Source organism: Oncorhynchus mykiss, chromosome 2 (genome assembly GCF_013265735.2).
Source record: "Oncorhynchus mykiss isolate Arlee chromosome 2, USDA_OmykA_1.1, whole genome shotgun sequence".
NCBI classification, from domain to species: Eukaryota; Metazoa; Chordata; class Actinopteri; order Salmoniformes; family Salmonidae; genus Oncorhynchus; species Oncorhynchus mykiss.
In genome coordinates this window covers 98,679,283-98,697,743 of record NC_048566.1, presented here as the reverse complement: position 1 = coordinate 98,697,743, position 18,461 = coordinate 98,679,283, and the positions used below count along the sequence as shown (strand labels likewise).

Below are 18,461 nucleotides of genomic sequence, written 5' to 3'. Positions count from 1 at the left end.
ATGTTCTAACTATTTTGACTGATCAGTAGATGTAGGGTTCTAACCCTTTTGAATGATCAGTAGATGTAGGGTTCTAACCCTTTTTAATGATCAGTAGATGTAATGTTCTAACCCTTTTGAATAATCAGTAGATGTAGGGTTCTAACCCTTTTGAATGATCAGTAGTTGTAGGGTTCTAACCCCTTTGAATGATCAGTAGTTGTAGGGTTCTAACCCCTTTGAATGATCAGTAGTTGTAGGGTTCTAACCCCTTTGAATGATCAGTAGTTGTAGGGTTCTAACCCTTTTGAATGATCAGTAGTTGTAGGGTTCTAACCCCTTTGAATGATCAGTAGATGTAATATTTGTGATCAGCAATAAGGTGCATTACAGTAGAATTATTTTGATGGTATCCCAGTCTAACGTGTGTGTATCCTATTGAAGGAAAACTAATTCCACCAACAATCACAAAGACAAGAACCTTCGTCAGAGGAACACAAACTGAGCACACTGGTAAGTTAGACTTTTTTTAATTGGTAATGCCAAGATAAGAAACTAAAGCATCAAGCATCTGATTCAGGATCGTTTTTGCTTACAGAACACAATTAATAGGATCACAGACATGGGGGGGGAGGGGGGGTGGGGGCTGATCCTAATTCATCACTCCTAATCTGAGAAGCTTGATACATATGATCTGTTTATCCAGTTGTATGTTGTTGTTGTTTACTGCATCATGTAGCTACAGTATGTTATGAATAACCTGTTAATCACCACAGATAGCCACATGTTGTACAGGGGATCAATATTGAAAAACAAAGCTAGTCTACTTTATCAATAAACTGTGACCACACTGTATCTCATCAATACCACTGACAGATAGATGTAATCTCGTCAATACCACTGACAGATAGATGTAATCTCGTCAATACCACTGACAGACAGATGTAATCCTGTCAATACCACTGACAGATAGATGTAATCTCGTCAATACCACTGACAGATAGATGTAATCTCGTCAATACCACTGACAGATAGATGTAATCTCATCAATACCACTGACAGATAGATGTAATCTCATCAATACCACTGACAGATAGATGTAATCTCGTCAATACCACTGACAGATAGATGTAATCTCATCAATACCACTGACAGATAGATGTAATCTCGTCAATACCACTGACAGATAGATGTAATCTTGTCAATACCACTGACAGATAGATGTAATCCTGTCAATACCACTGACAGATAGATGTAATCTCGTCAATACCACTGACAGATAGATGTAATCTCATCAATACCACTGACAGATAGGTGTACTCTCGTCAATACCACTGACAGATAGGTGTACTCTCGTCAATACCACTGACAGATAGATGTAATCTCATCAATACCACTGACAGATAGGTGTACTCTCGTCAATACCACTGACAGATAGGTGTACTCTCGTCAATACCACTGACAGATAGATGTAATCTCGTCAATACCACTGACAGATAGATGTACTCTCGTCAATACCACTGACAGATAGATGTAATCCTGTCAATACCACTGACAGATAGGTGTACTCTCGTCAATACCACTGACAGACAGATGTAATCTCATCAATACCACTGACAGATAGATGTAATCTCATCAATACCACTGACAGATAGATGTAATCCTGTCAATACCACTGACAGATAGATGTAATCTCATCAATACCACTGACAGATAGATGTAATCTCGTCAATACCACTGACAGATAGATGTAATCCTGTCAATACCACTGACAGACAGATGTAATCCTGTCAATACCACTGACAGATAGATGTAATCTCGTCAATACCACTGACAGATAGATGTAATCTCATCAATACCACTGACAGATAGATGTAATCTCGTCAATACCACTGACAGATAGATGTAATCTCATCAATACCACTGACAGATAGATGTAATCTCGTCAATACCACTGACAGATAGATGTAATCTCATCAATACCACTGACAGATAGATGTAATCTCGTCAATACCACTGACAGATAGATGTAATCTCGTCAATACCACTGACAGATAGATGTAATCTCATCAATACCACTGACAGATAGATGTAATCTCGTCAATACCACTGACAGATAGATGTAATCTCATCAATACCACTGACAGATAGATGTAATCTCATCAATACCACTGACAGATAGATGTAATCTCATCAATACCACTGACAGATAGATGTAATCTCGTCAATACCACTGACAGATAGATGTAATCTCATCAATACCACTGACAGATAGATGTAATCCTGTCAATACCACTGACAGATAGATGTAATCCTGTCAATACCACTGACAGATAGATGTAATCCTGTCAATACCACTGACAGATAGATGTAATCTCATCAATACCACTGACAGATAGATGTAATCTCGTCAATACCACTGACAGATAGATGTAATCTCGTCAATACCACTGACAGATAGATATAATCTCGTCAATACCACTGACAGATAGATGTAATCTCGTCAATACCACTGACAGATAGATGTAATCTCGTCAATACCACTGACAGATAGATGTAATCTCGTCAATACCACTGACAGATAGATGTAATCCTGTCAATACCACTGACAGATAGATGTAATCTCGTCAATACCACTGACAGATAGATGTAATCTCATCAATACCACTGACAGATAGATGTAATCTCGTCAATACCACTGACAGATAGATGTACTCTCGTCAATACCACTGACAGATAGATGTAATCTCGTCAATACCACTGACAGATAGATGTAATCTCGTCAATACCACTGACAGACAGATGTACACTGAGTGGACTAAACAATAAGAACGCCTTCTCTTTCCGCAACAGACTGACCAGGTGAATCTAGGTGAAAGCTATAATCCCTTATTGATGTCACCTGTTAAATCCCCTTAAATCAGTGAAGATGAAGGAGAGGAGACGGGGTTAAAGAAGGATTGTTGAGCCTTGAGACAACTGAGACATGGATTGTGTCTGTGTTCCATTCAAAGGGTGAATGGGCAAGACAAAAGATTCAAACCCTTTAAACGGGTTTGAGTGAGTCAAGAACTGGAAGCCTGCTGGGTTTTTCACGCTCAACAGTTTCCCGTGTGTATCAAGAATGGTCCATCACCCAAAGGACATTCAGGCAATTTGACACAACTGTGGGAAGTATTGGTCAACACGGGCCAGCATCCCTGTGTGGAACGCTTTGTCGAGTCCATGCCCCGACAAATCGAGGCTGTTCTGAGTTATATATTATAAACTGACAGATAGTTATATATTATACATGAAATCGCCCCCCTGAAAGTGGTGTGCAACAGCCAGGGTTGTGGGGTCAATTCCATTTCAATAAATCCAGGAAGTGAACCTAACGGACTGAATTCAAAATGGAATTATCCCCAACCATGGTGTCATTACAACCTAAGCAATTTAACTTACACGCTAATGACTGACTTCCTGATTTTCCTTCCACAGATAATAACATATTATACATGTATGTATCGACCATATGAAAGTAACCAGGAAAAGGGATTTATAGAAATGTGTTAATAAGAATTTATCTGCCAATAAAACGACGTAGAAGAAGAAGAGGAGGAGGAAGGAGCTACTGTACATGTCTGTATTGATTGATTATTGATGAGGCATGCCTTCTGATTTTGATTATCTAGCTATCGGGTGAAGAATGTGATCAATGAACGTGATCCCATAGCATTATGAATGACTTATGAAGTGTCTATGGAAGCATTATAACCATTGTTTGCTGCATGCAGTTATTGATTGTCGCTGTTTATTGATCGTTTTGATTTGATTATTTAGTCTGATCAAATTCTTATCATTTTTCCGATTTTTACTCAATTCTGAAGTAATGCATGCAAGGTATTCTAACTTTCTGTTTGGTCCCGGACCTGACATGGCTTTTTTGACTGTGTCCCAAATGACACTCTTTTTCCCTATATAGTCCCCCGCCCCCCAAACGTCTCTGGTCAAAAGTACTGCACTCTATAGGGCAGGAGTATTCAAATCTTATCATACAAGCTTATCATACAAGCATACAAGAACTGATGTTTTTTTTCGGTTTTTCTACCTGTTAATGCATTTGACCTACCTGGTGTTCCAGGTCTAAACCAGGCCCCCCGGATCAAAGAAAAAGGAGTGGAAATGGTTTCAAAGTCCAGATTTGAATGTGAATGGAATGATATGGAATAGGGTGTCACTTGGGACACAGGCTTGTTTTTTTGTTTACTCAGATAATAGATAATCACTATTTGTGTTGATTATGAGAAGCTAAAGACTTCGGCACCAATTATAATCTGGTATGACAGTAGATCTGTACAGTTTATCATTCTGCCGCATACCATTTTATAAATCGGTTACTTATTCATTCATATTTTATCAGATCACATCTGGTTTCGCGTTTTAGTAAGGGCTTTGCAATGTCCCTGTCTTTTTGAATTTGATTGAAAATTCCTATATTTAACATGTACTGTATTGTATGTATCCAACCACCTTATGTAACAATACATGTAGAGTAATATGAAGGATATTCATTCATGAGATGCACTTACATTTTGCAAAAATAATGGAAATAAAAAAAGATCTCTATATAAAGTTAATTTAGTATGTAATTGTAACAACTCCTCCTAATCATTCTAACTGCTGTGTTTAACTGAAATTAAAGTGTGTATTGTGTATAGATAGCATGGCTATTATCCTATGCAATAATAATCAATATTGATATTAATATATACAAATCCCTCTTAGCAGCTTTTAGATTCTCTATGTTGATCTAGAATGATCTTTAGAGCATTGATAGATAGCGTACCGGACAGCTTGTTGATCTTTATAGTTGATAATGTTATACAGTATATCTAGAAGTTGGAGCTAGGTAGGAGGCAGTGCGACAACAGGAACTATGTCATGTATGTCAAGATTGATTGACACTTGTGATTGATTTTGGGATTGCTTTACAAGTCATTTTTAATAATAAAAACTTTAAAAATAAATGGTTTGTTTCAGTTTGATGACTTGATTTTCATCCATTTCCGAGCTTGCACACACACACTAATGCACGCACAGACACACACATGCACGCACGCACGCACGCGCACACACACACACACACATATACACACACACACATATACACACACACACACACATAAACACACACACACACACACACACACATACACACAGACACACACACACACACACACATACATACACACACACACACACAAACACCTCTTCACAACCAGCACAGGCATGGGCTGTAAACATTGTGCTGGCTTCTTTAGTGTTAAATGTGAAAACAGCACCACCTAGTGGTCACATGAGGAACCAACAACGCTGTGTGAGTAGAAAAGCTACAGGTAGTTAGTTACTGGTTGATGCAGGGAAAAGACTACCAACTAAATAAAGCTAAAACCTTTTTACGGGTTGTGTACGCTGTGTGTACAATGTGTGTGTGGTGTATGTGTGTGTGTGACTATGTGCATCTTTAATTTCTCCATCATCGGGCTCAAAATTCTCTCTCTGTTTTTAAGTTCAGAACTCTTCCATCCAGACCCGAACGGCAGAAACACAACTGAAGGGGGCACTATTGTCTCATTGAACCACTATTGGACCATGTATTCCATATAGAGTCAGCTATCTGACAGAACCATGTATCCCAAATAGAGTCAGCTATCTGACAGAACCATGTATCCCAAATAGAGAGTCAGCTATCTGGCAGAACCATGTATCCCATATAGAGAGTCAGCTATCTGACAGAACCATATATCCCAAATAGAGAGTCAGCTATCTGGCAGAACCATGTATCCCATACAGAGAGTCAGCTATCTGGCAGAACCATGTATCCCAAATAGAGAGTCAGCTATCTGGCAGAACCATGTATCCCATATAGAGAGTCAGCTATCTGGCAGAACCATGTATTCCATATAGAGTCAGCTATCTGGCAGAACCATGTATCCCATATAGAGTCAGCTATCTGGCAGAACCATGTATCCCATTTAGAGAGTCAGCTATCTGGCAGAACCATGTATCCCAAATAGAGAGTCAGCTATCTGACAGAACCATGTATCACATATAGAGTCAGCTATCTGGCAGAACCATGTATCCCAAATAGAGAGTCAGCTATCTGGCAGAACCATGTATCCCATATAGAGTCAGCTATCTGACAGAACCATGTATCCCAAATAGAGAGTCAGCTATCTGGCAGAACCATGTATCCCATATAGAGTCAGCTATCTGGCAGAACCATGTATCCCATATAGAGTCAGCTATCTGGCAGAACCATGTATCCCATTTAGAGAGTCAGCTATCTGGCAGAACCATGTATCCCATTTAGAGAGTCAGCTATCTGTCAGAACCATGTATACCATATAGAGTCAGCTATCTGACAGAACCATGTATCCCATATAGAGAGAGTCAGCTATCTGACAGAACCATGTATCCCATATAGAGAGAGTCAGCTATCTGACAGAACCATGTAATACAACGAAGCACAACATCTGGACTGAGGTTGTCACACAGTGGGCGGAACAAACACACACACACACACACACACACACACATACAGACTGGAGAACAAAGCATAGCTAAGCAAATCAGATTTGTAATAAAGAAGTACCAGTTGGTTTATTCAAAGATAAAATGTTAGTGTTTTCAGTAAATAAATAAACATTTATTTGACAGATGCCCCCCCCCCCTCCCCCACAGACACACACACACACACACACACACACACACACAGCACCAATACAATGACTCTATCAGACTGCAAGATATCATAATAACAGAAGCAGTTGTTGGAAAGCTAATTTCCCTTCTCTCTCTGCCCCTTAAGACAATTAAACAAAGCCATTTAGACCCTAAATAATGGTACCCTAGTCCCTATATAGTGCACTAGGGTCCATAGGGCTCTGGTCAAAAGTAGTGCACTATATAGGAAATATAGTTCTATAGGGCCCTGGTCTAAAGTAGTGCACTATATAGGAAATAGGGTTCTATAGGATTCTGGGTAAAAGTAGTGCACTATATAGGGAATAGGGTTCTATAAGGGTTCTATAGGGCCCTGGTCTAAAGTAGTGCACTATATAGGGAATAGGGTTCTATAGGGCCCTGGTCTAAAGTAGTGCACTATATAGGGAATAGGGTTCTATAGGGCTCTGGTCTAAAGTAGTGCACTATATAGGGAATAGGGCCCTGGTCTAAAGTAGTGCACTATATAGGGAATAGGGTTCTATAGGGCCCTGGTCTAAAGTAGTGCACTATATAGGGAATAGGGTGCCATTTGGGACTGTCACTTTGTCTGCAATGAGATCATCAGGAATAACACTACCAGTCTCTTCAGTGCTCTCGGTTTATAGTAATCTATATTTAGGGAATAGGGAACCATTTGTGAGGAGGTCATTGTCTTTCTGTCACGGTCTTCCTCCTCTTCGTCTGAAGAGGAGAGGCGAGAAGGATCGGAGGACCAAAATGCGGCGTGGTAAGTGTTCATCTTGATATTTAATAAAGCAAACACTGAAACACACTATACAAAACCAATAAAGTAAATAACGACCGTGACGCTAATGAGAACCGTGCTGACACAAGCAATCAACATAGACAATCACCCACAAAACCCAACACCAAACAGGCTACCTAAATATGGTTCCCAATCAGAGACAATGACGAACACCTGCCTCTGATTGAGAACCATATCAGGCCCAAACATAGAAACAGACAAACTAGACATCCAACATAGAATGCCCACTCAGATCACACCCTGACCAAACAAAACATAGAAACATACAAAGCAGACTATGGTCAGGGTGTGACACTCTCTGTATGACCAGCACAGTTGGATACATGTATTTTCAATTTAGGAAGTAAAATGGAAATGTTATTTGTGAATGTCATTGACCCATCAATTAACCCAGATAAATAACAAGTTCAGGTATGAACCAGTGTGTCTTTGTGTGTGTGTGTCTTTGTGTGTGTGTGTGTGTGTGTTTGTGTAGCAGCCTATAGTTTATCATTTAGGAGAGAGAGGAGAGAGAGGAGAGAGGAGATCATGCTTTGTCATGAAGGACCACAAAGACACAAGCCAGACAGCATTCTTCCTCACTCTGCCTCCCGACTGGCACGTCCGATAATTAGCGCAGACAGCATGCAGGCAGCATCAGTACCACTGATGTGTTGTCGTCATCTAGGCTACTACACTCTGATTTAGGAATAACTTGATAGCTGGGTGTCATTCATTGAGTTCCCGGGCATGTAGGCCTACCGTAATATGACCGTCGCGCCAAAGCGGTACGAACTGTTGCAACCCGGAGCAGGCAGAAACACATTTCAAGTGTCAAGTAAGATTCGAACTGTCCCTGTTCTGCTGCAGATGCGCCGTCACTCTTTTCGGAACCCTGCGCCTTTTGAGGTTATGAAATACATGTTTTATAATCATCATAGCTTGTATATTTTTGTTTCTTTGTCCAACGCGTTTTTCTCATAGCCCAGACTAGTGCGTGTCTGTCGCATCTGTTCCTAAATACCATCATAATGGATAAGTTTCATTCATCCATGCGCAAAAGGCTGTACAGCTTGCCACAAAACATTGGTCAAAAAGGCTCTGTATCTGTGATGGTTGACGACGGAGGAGAATACGGTGGTGGCGACAAGGACACCAAGAAGAAAAGTACCGGTATCAGGCTGAAGTATCTCCCTCCTCATGGACCTTCATCCCCCACCAGCAGTTGGAAGAGCAACGGGGACCGGGACCCCAAGAGCGGAACCGCCGGAGACTTGGAAACGGACGTTGCCATCAAGACCAACTTGAATGGGGACTGTCGTCTGGTCAGAGGTCGCCTTTCCTCCATCACTGGCCGAAACACTCTTGGGTCAGATCCAGCTGAGCAGCGGAGGCTGATCTCCGAGGCAGACACCGGTGCTAACGAAGAGAGTTACCCCGGAGGGGGCGAGCTGGGAGAGCAGGGTTCCGGCGGTCGCAGTGCTAGTGCACATCGCCGATCGTCCGTCTTCGATCAGTCCACTTTCATCAAGTTAGAAGGAACCGAACCGATCATGTCAGACGAAGCAGAGCAGTTGTACCGGGCGGGCTTCATGCACCGGCAGTTCGGGGCGATGCTTCAACCGGGAGTCAACAAGTTCTCTCTGAGAATGTTGGGGAGCGAGAGGGCCGTGGAACACGAAAGGGAACGCGTCAAGTCTGCAGGATTTTGGATCATTCACCCATACAGTGATTTTAGGTAATTATTGTTCAGAGGATCTTTAGCAGTCATTAATTAGGTTAGTGAATAGTTTGACTGAAACCAGACAAGTGTCTGATTAGACAAGTTAAAGGCCTCTCATAGTTTTCACACCCTCTCCGATTCATTGTTGTGATAATAGCCTAGCATAGTTTACTAGCTCACCAAGTTCAGCTTTCCCAGTAGCATATGAATAAAAGTTTGTGGTCACCCTTGGAGTTATCTTCACAGGGTACAGTGTCCAAAGCTAGGCTGTTTGAGATGGTGTCAGTGTAACAGTATAATTTTAGACCGTGCCCTCGCCCATACCCGGGCGCGAACCAGGGACCCTCTGCACCCATCGACAACATGAAACCAATATGAGTCAAGGCTCTTTCTGTTTTTTTTTTATTTAAACTCAATGCTGTTGGGTCTTGTCTGAAGTAAAGCTCAAACAGAGATGCCAGTTCAATTTAAATACCGTTTTTAGATTTGACTACTGGCATGCATATTCATATCCAACTAATACTGCTGGTACTGATCTTTTAGGCTCAGTTTGTTTTGACTCAATATGGCTATGTCTGTGTGTGTACACATGTGTGCTCAGAGAGAGAGAGATCCTGTCCCACAACTATTTATTTCATACCACCAACACAAACAAGGGCATTCATTCCATCATGCCATCTGTTCATCACCACACACATAAAATGTTTGTTTTTTTCTCCGTATCATTTTAACCTTGAGTTCTCTCTCTGCTGTCATCAACAGGACATGTCCACCGTCCTGGCATGTTGGGACTTATCCTCCAATCCTGATGTGTTACAGTGTCCCCCCCCCCCTTACCTTGCCCCCCATACACACTCATCTGAATTACATTTAGTGAGGCCATGGGATTACAGAAAGAGAGAGAGAGAGTGTGCAGCAGGCCAGACCGCTATGAGCTAGGTCAGGGCTTTTTGAAATGGGGTAATTAAAATAGGGTAACATGACCATTCAAGATATTAGAAGCACACATCAGGCAGGATTATGACCTCACAATTAGGTTAATGCGGGGTGTGTGTGGTGGGGGGGGGGGGGGGGGGGGGGGGGCAGGGGAAGGTAGGGGGAGAGAGAAGGTGGGGAGGACAGGGGAAAGAGGAGGAGGGGGTGGGGGAGGACAGGGGAAGGTAGGGGGGAGAGGAGGAAGGGGGGAATGGGGGAGGAAGGGGAAAGATGAGGAGGGGGGAGAGAGGAGAGAGGAGGAGGGGAGGACAGAGGAAGGTGGGGGGAGGGAGGGGAGGTCAGAGGAAGGTGGGGGTAGAGAGGAGGGGAGGACAGAGGAAGGTGAGAGGAGGAGGGGAGGACAGAGGAAGGTGGGGGAGAGAGGAGGAGGGGAGGACAGAGGAAGGTGGGGGGAGAGAGGAGGAGGGGAGGACAGAGGAAGGTGGGAGGAGGGGAGGACAGAGGAAGGTGAAGGGAGAGAGGAGGAGGGGAGGACAGAGGAAGGTGGGAGGACAGAGGAAGGTGGGGGAGAGAGGAGTAGGGGAGGACAGAGGAAGGTGGGGGAGAGAGGAGGGGAGGACAGAGGAAGGTGGGAGGAGGGGAGGACAGAGGAAGGTGAGGAAAGAGAGAGGAGGAGGGGAGGACAGAGGAAGGAGAGAGGAGGAGGGGAGGACAGAGGAAGGTGGGGGAGAGAGGAGGAGGGGAGGACAGAGGAAGGTGGGGGGAGAGAGGAGGAGGGGAGGACAGAGGAAGATGGGGGGAGAGAGGAGGAGGGGAGGACAGAGGGAGGTTACCAGTGTTTTCTCAGGTGGAAGAGTAGTTAGTAACAGTGGTGATGAAGTTACATGTATATGAGCACAAGTTGTTTCTGTAACTATACTGTGACGATAATCTAAAAAAACGTTTTGAAATACTGATTTTGGGAACTGTCTTAATGTTACTAGGGAACTGTCTTAATGTTACTAGGGAACTGTCTTAATGTTACTAGGAAACTGTCTTAATGTTACTAGGAAACTGTCTTAATGTTACTAGGAAACTGTCTTAATGTTACTAGGGAACTGTCTTAATGTTACTAGGAAACTGTCTTAATGTTACTAGGAAACTGTCTTAATGTTACTAGGAAACTGTCTTAATGTTACTAGGGAAGCGGATCCCGTTACCGGGCTCAAAATCGACAACATCCGGTGAAGCTGGAGCGATGCCAAATTCAAATGACAAAATCGTAATACTAAACATTCATGCAAATACGAGTGTCTTACATCGTTTAAAAGCTTAACTTCTTGTTAATCCAACCGCATTGTCATATTTCAAAAAGGCTTTAAGGCGAAAGCATACCATGCGATTATCTAAGGACAGTGCCCCACACCAAAATACTTTTCAAACCCAGCACAGGTGTCACAATATCCCAAATAGCGATAAAATAAATCACTTACATTTGAAGATCTGTTTGCAATCCCAAAGGTCCCAGCTACACAACAAATGGTCGTTTTGTTCAATAAAGTCCTTCTTTATATCCCAAAAATGTCTGTTTAGTTGGCACGCTTGATTCAGTAATCCACTCTTTCAACATGCATACAAACGAATCCAAAAAGTTACCATTAAAGTTTGTCCAAACAAGTCAAACAATGTTTCTAATGAATCGTCAGGTACTCTAATATCTAAATAAACGATACAATTTAAGATGGAGAATAGTATGTTCAACAGGGAAGATAAATAACGAAGAGTGCGCACCTCATTCACGCGCCAACAAGACTACTTTTCTAATGAGAGACATCTTGGAAAAACTACAAATACTAGGTCATTTTTCAAAAAACAAGCCTGAAACCATTTCTAAAGACTCTTGATATCTAGTGGAAGCCATAGGATCTGCAATCTGGGAGGAATTCCTTTGAATATCCCATGGACAAGCATTGAAATGGACTGTGACCTCAAACATTTTTTTTCAGATTTTCCTCGGGTTTTCACCTGCCATATCAGTTCTGTTATACTCACAGACATTATTTTAACAGTTGTAAAAACTTCAGAGTGTTTTCTATCCAATGCTACCATAATATGCATATCCTAGCTTCTGGGCCTGAGTAACAGGCAATTTACTTTGGGCACGTCACTCATCTGAACTTCTGAACACTGCCCCCTAGCCCTAAGAGGTTTTAATGTCACTGGAGATGTGCATCTTTCCCTTTCAAGTTGATTCAATACGTATACATGGGCTCCCCGTACCATACATCAACGATACGTTTTCATTTGAAACGAATCGATGCGATTCGGTTCGTTGCACCAACATTCGTTACATAAACACGTACATTTTCTAAATTAAAAATCTGCAGCTGATAGAGCTCATGAGCTGGGCCTGTCTGAGCTGGATCAGTCTGAGCTGACTTCTGTGTGTGTGTGTGTGTGTGTGTGTGTGTGTGTGTGTGTGTATTACTCTAATCGGTTCTCACATTTCTCACCTACCAAGTGGAAGGAACAGTAACCGTATGTTTGTACCATTGGCCATAGCCCCGGTCAGTACACCCATATTCACTGTCTTTATCATTGGATCAGTCCCTCTGGAATATGTTTTATCTTTGGTGGGGGGGGGGGGGGGGGGGGGGGGGGAAGAATAATTTCCTTGCCCAGGCTAGATGGACGTCATATTGTACAATTTCTGTCTCCCCTTCATGGCTTCACTGTTGCATTCAAGACAAGGTTGTTTTTACTAGGTTACTAATTTGTGTCGTATTAAAAAAGATGTTGCTTATGTCTCAAAGTGCTGTACAGAAACCCAGCCTAAAACCCCCAAAACAGCAAGCAATGCAGGTGTAGAAGCACGGTGGCTAGGAAAAACTCCCTAGAAAGGCCAAAAACCTAGGAAGAAACCTAGAGAGGAACCAGGCTATGAGGGGGTGGCCAGTCCTCTTCTGGCTGTGCCGGGTGGAGATTATAACAGAACATGGCCAAGATGTTCAAATGTTCATAAATGACCAGCATGGTAAAATAATAGCACTCACAGTGAACAGGCCAGGGTTCCATAGCTGCAGGCAGAACAGTTGAAACTGGAGCAGCAGCACAGCCAGGTGGACTGGGGACAGCAAGGAGTCATCATGCCAGGTAGTCCTGAGGCATGGTCCTAGGGCTCAGGTCCTCTGAGAGAGAGAGAGAAAGAAAGAGAGAATTAGAGCATACTTAAATTCACACCAGGACACTGAATAAGACAGGAGAAGTACTCCACATACAACAGACTGACCCTAGCCCCTCGACACTTAAACTACTGCAGCATGAATACTGGAGGCTGAGACTGGAGGGGTCAGGAGACACTGAGGACCCATCCGATGATTAGGCCTACTCCATGGCACTACGTCTCTGATTAGGCCTACTCTATGTCACTACGTATCTGATTAGGCTTACTCTATGTCACTACGTATCTGATTAGGCTTACTCTATGTCACTATGTCTCTGATTAGGCCTACTCTATGTCACTACTAATCTGATTAGGCCTACTCTATGTCACTATTTCGCTGATTAGGCCTACTCTATGTCACTACTAATCTGATTAGGCCTACTCTATGTCACTATTTCGCTGATTAGTTTATTATGGATCCTCGTTAGTTCCTCCCAAGGCAGCAGCTACTCTTCCTGGGGTTTATTATGGATACCCATTAGTTCCTGCCAAGGCAGCAGCTATTCTTCCTGGGGTTTATTATGGATCCTCGTTACTTCCTGCCAAGGCAGCAGCTACTCTTCCTGGGGTTTATTATGGATCCTCGTTACTTCCTGCCAAGGCAGCAGCTACTCTTCCTGGGGTTTATTATGGATCCCAATTAGTTCCTGCCAAGGCAGCAGCTACTCTTCCTGGGGTTTATTATGGATCCCAATTAGTTCCTGCCAAGGCAGCAGCTACTCTTCCTGGGGTTTATTATGGATCCCCATTAGTTCCTGCCAAGGCAGCAGCTACTCTTCCTGGGGTTTATGATGGATCCCCGTTAGTTCCTGCCAAGGCAGCAGCTACTCTTCCTGGGGTTTATTATGGATCCCCGTTAGTTCCTGCCAAGGCAGCAGCTACTCTTCCTGGGGTTTATTATGGATCCCAATTAGTTCCTGCCAAGGCAGCAGCTACTCTTCCTGGGGTTTATTATGGATCCCCGTTAGTTCCTGCCAAGGCAGCAGCTACTCTTCCTGGGGTTTATTATGGATCCCTGTTAGTTCCTGCCAAGGCAGCAGCTACTCTTCCTGGGGTTTATTATGGATCCCAATTAGTTCCTGCCAAGGCAGCAGCTACTCTTCCTGGGGTTTATTATGGATCCCCATTAGTTCCTGCCAAGGCAGCAGCTACTCTTCCTGGGGTTTATTATGGATCCCTGTTAGTTCCTGCCAAGGCAGCAGCTACTCTTCCTGGGGTTTATTATGTATCCCCATTAGTTCCTGCCAAGGCAGCAGCTACTCTTCCTGGGGTTTATTATGGATCCCCGTTAGTTCCTGCCAAGGCAGCAGCTACTCTTCCTGGGGTTTATTATGGATCCCCGTTAGTTCCTGCCAAGGCAGCAGCTACTCTTCCTGGGGTTTATTATGGATCCCTGTTAGTTCCTGCCAAGGCAGCAGCTACTCTTCCTGGGGTTTATTATGGATCCCAATTAGTTCCTGCCAAGGCAGCAGCTACTCTTCCTGGGGTTTATTATGGATCCCCGTTAGTTCCTGCCAAGGCAGCAGCTACTCTTCCTGGGGTTTATTATGGATCCCTGTTAGTTCCTGCCAAGGCAGCAGCTACTCTTCCTGGGGTTTATTATGGATCCCAATTAGTTCCTGCCAAGGCAGCAGCTACTCTTCCTGGGGTTTATTATGGATCCCCATTAGTTCCTGCCAAGGCAGCAGCTACTCTTCCTGGGGTTTATTATGGATCCCTGTTAGTTCCTGCCAAGGCAGCAGCTACTCTTCCTGGGGTTTATTATGTATCCCCATTAGTTCCTGCCAAGGCAGCAGCTACTCTTCCTGGGGTTTATTATGGATCCCCGTTAGTTCCTGCCAAGGCAGCAGCTACTCTTCCTGGGGTTTATTATGGATCCCCATTAGTTCCTGCCAAGGCAGCAGCTACTCTTCCTGGGGTTTATTATGGATCCCCATTAGTTCCTGCCAAGGCAGCAGCTACTCTTCCTGGGGTTTATGATGGATCCCCGTTAGTTCCTGCCAAGGCAGCAGCTACTCTTCCTGGGGTTTATTATGGATCCCCGTTAGTTCCTGCCAAGGCAGCAGCTACTCTTCCTGGGGTTTATTATGGATCCCCATTAGTTCCTGTCAAGGCAGCAGCTACTCTTCCTGGGGTTTATGATGGATCCCCGTTAGTTCCTGCCAAGGCAGCAGCTACTCTTCCTGGGGTTTATTATGGATCCCCGTTAGTTCCTGCCAAGGCAGCAGCTACTCTTCCTGGGGTCCCAAACATATTGAGGCAGTTACATCAGATATAAAACAAAAGATAAAACATAATATAATTATTATTATTATAATCATTATAAAAACATTATTACATATCTACAACACAACATGTATAGTACCACCAGTGGTATAAAGTACTTTAGTTAAAATAGTAGTTTTTCAGGGTATCTGTACTTTACTATTTATATTGTTTTACTACTTTACTTCACTACATTCCTAAAAAAACATATCGTACTTTTTACTCCATACATTTTCCCCTGACACACAAAAGTACTTGTTCCATTTTTGAGGAACAGGAAAATGGTCTAATTCACACACACACACACCGACTGCCTGATCTGGCAGACTCACTAAACACATGCTTCCTTTATAAATGATGTCGGAGTGTTGGGGTCCTGGCTATCAGTAAATACATTTAAAAAAACAAGAAAAAATAATCCCGTCTGGTTTGCTTAGTTTTAGACATTTTGAAATGATTTATACTTTTACTCTTGTAAAAGTATATTTTTTTGCAGTTACATTTAATGTTGATAATTAAGTATATTTAAACTCAAATACTTTTAGACTTTTACTCAAGTAATATTTTACTGGGTGACTTTCACTTTTACTTGAGTCATTTTCTATTAAGGTATCTTTACTTTTACTACAGTATGACAATTGGGTACTTTTTCCACCACTGAGTACCACCATACAACAATATTACAATGTACCTGGTTGTGTAGAGTGTGTGTGCGTGTGTGTGTGTGTGTGTCTGTGTGTGTGCGTGTGTGTGTGTGTGTGTGTGTGTGTGTGTGTGTGTGTGTGTGTGTGTGTGTGTGTGTGTGTGTGTGTGTGTGTGTGTGTGTGTGTGTGTGTGTGTGTGTGTCTCTTCACAGCATTGTTCCATAAAGTGTAGATTTTTAAATCTGATTCTACTGCTTGCATGAGTTACTTGATATGAAATCATTCCATGTAGTCATGGCTCTATGTAGTACTGTGGAATAGAGTTCCATGTAGTCATGGCTCTATGTAGTACTGTGGAATAGAGTTCCATGTAGTCATGGCTCTATGTAGTACTGTGGAATAGAGTTCCATGTAGTCATGGCTCTATGTAGTACTGTGGAATAGAGTTCCATGTAGTCATGGCTCTATGTAGTACTGTGGAATAGAGTTCCATGTGGTCATGGCTCTATGTAGTACTGTGGAATAGAGTTCCATGTAGTCATGGCTCTATGTAGTACTGTGGAATAGAGTTCCATGTAGTCATGGCTCTATGTAGTACTGTGGAATAGAGTTCCATGTAGTCATGGCTCTATGTAGTACTGTGGAATAGAGTTCCATGTAGTCATGGCTCTATGTAGTACTGTGGAATAGAGTTCCATGTAGTCATGGCTCTATGTAGTACTGTGGAATAGAGTTCCATGTGGTCATGGCTCTATGTAGTACTGTGGAATAGAGTTCCATGTGGTCATGGCTCTATGTAGTACTGTAGAATAGAGTTCCATGTAGTCATGGCTCTATGTAGTACTGTGGAATAGAGTTCCATGTAGTCATGTCTCTATGTAGTACTGGGTGCCTCCCGTAGTCTGTTCTAGACTTGGGGACTGTGAAGAGACCTCTGGTGACATGTCTTGTGGGGTATGCATGGGTGTCTTAGCTGTGTGCCAGTAGTTTAAACAGACAGCTCGGTGCATTCAGCATACACTACATTACCAAAAGTATGTGGACACCTGCTCGTCAAACATCTCATTCCATTTGCTGCTATAACAGCCTCCACTCTTCTGGGAAGGCTTTCCACTAGATGTTGGAACATTGCTGCTATAACAGCCTCCACTCTTCTGGGAAGGCTTTCCACTAGATGTTGGAACATTGCTGCTATAACAGCCTCCACTCTTCTGGGAAGGCTTTCCACTAGATGTTGGAACATTGCTGCTATAACAGCCTCCACTCTTCTGGGAAGGCTTTCCACTAGATGTTGGAACATTGCTGCTATAACAGCCTCCACTCTTCTGGGAAGGCTTTCCACTAGATGTTGGAACATTGCTGCTATAACAGCCTCCACTCTTCTGGGAAGGCTTTCCACTAGATGTTGGAACATTGCTGCTATAACAGCCTCCACTCTTCTGGGAAGGCTTTCCACTAGATGTTGGAACATTGCTGCTATAACAGCCTCCACTCTTCTGGGAAGGCTTTCCACTAGATGTTGGTACATTGCTGCTATAACAGCCTCCACTCTTCTGGGAAGGCTTTCCACTAGATGTTGGAACATTGCTGCTATAACAGCCTCCACTCTTCTGGGAAGGCTTTCCACTAGATGTTGGAACATTGCTGCAGGGACTTGCTTCCATTTAGCCACGAGCATTAGTGAGGTCGGGCAGTGATTTTGGTCGATTAGGCCTGGCTATTCATTCCAAAGGTGTTCGATGGGGTTGAGGTCAGTGCTCTGTGCAGGCCAGTTCTTCCACACCGATCTCAACAAACCATTTCTGTATGGACGTCGCTTCGTGCACAGGGTCATTGTCATGCCGAAACAGGAAAGGACCTTCCCCAAAGTTGCCACAAAGTTGGAAGCAAGGAATCATCTAGAATGTCATTGTATGCTGTAGCATTAAGATTTCCATTCACCCAAACTATCTGTAAGGGCCTAGAATGAACCATGAAAAACAACCCCAGACCATTATTCCTCCTCTACAAAACTTTACAGTTGGCAAATGCCGGGGTCGGGTTGACCCCTCTGTTGTTTTTCAAATCCCAGATTTTCCCTTTAATGCTAATTGCTCAAACATCTGGCTGGTGAGGGCGTGCTCCTGGAGAGGACATGGATTCCCAAGAGATAACGCAGGGATTTATCCACCAGAGGAGGGAAGAGCAATTAGGATC

General features: G+C 43.2%; 2 protein-coding genes across 3 annotated transcripts in view; both read left to right on the top strand.

Annotated features, from left to right (window-relative positions):
• LOC110500839 (neuroplastin) overlaps window positions 1–4,988 on the top strand; it is a 30,347-nt gene extending 25,359 nt beyond the window's left edge. For both annotated transcript variants that reach the window (XM_036960450.1, XM_036960449.1), the window contains exons 7-8: window positions 424–492; window positions 3,460–4,988. In XM_036960450.1, the coding sequence (XP_036816345.1) occupies window positions 424–484 (61 nt within the window). In that variant the 3' untranslated portion in view covers window positions 485–492; window positions 3,460–4,988. The remainder of the gene's footprint in view (window positions 1–423; window positions 493–3,459) is intronic.
• A 3,619-nt stretch (window positions 4,989–8,607) lies between these two features.
• Window positions 8,608–18,461, top strand: part of LOC110502529 (potassium/sodium hyperpolarization-activated cyclic nucleotide-gated channel 3-like) — a 46,147-nt gene continuing 36,293 nt past the window's right edge. The window contains exon 1 of the mRNA XM_021580609.2: window positions 8,608–9,233. Within this exon, the coding sequence (XP_021436284.2) occupies window positions 8,608–9,233 (626 nt within the window). The remainder of the gene's footprint in view (window positions 9,234–18,461) is intronic.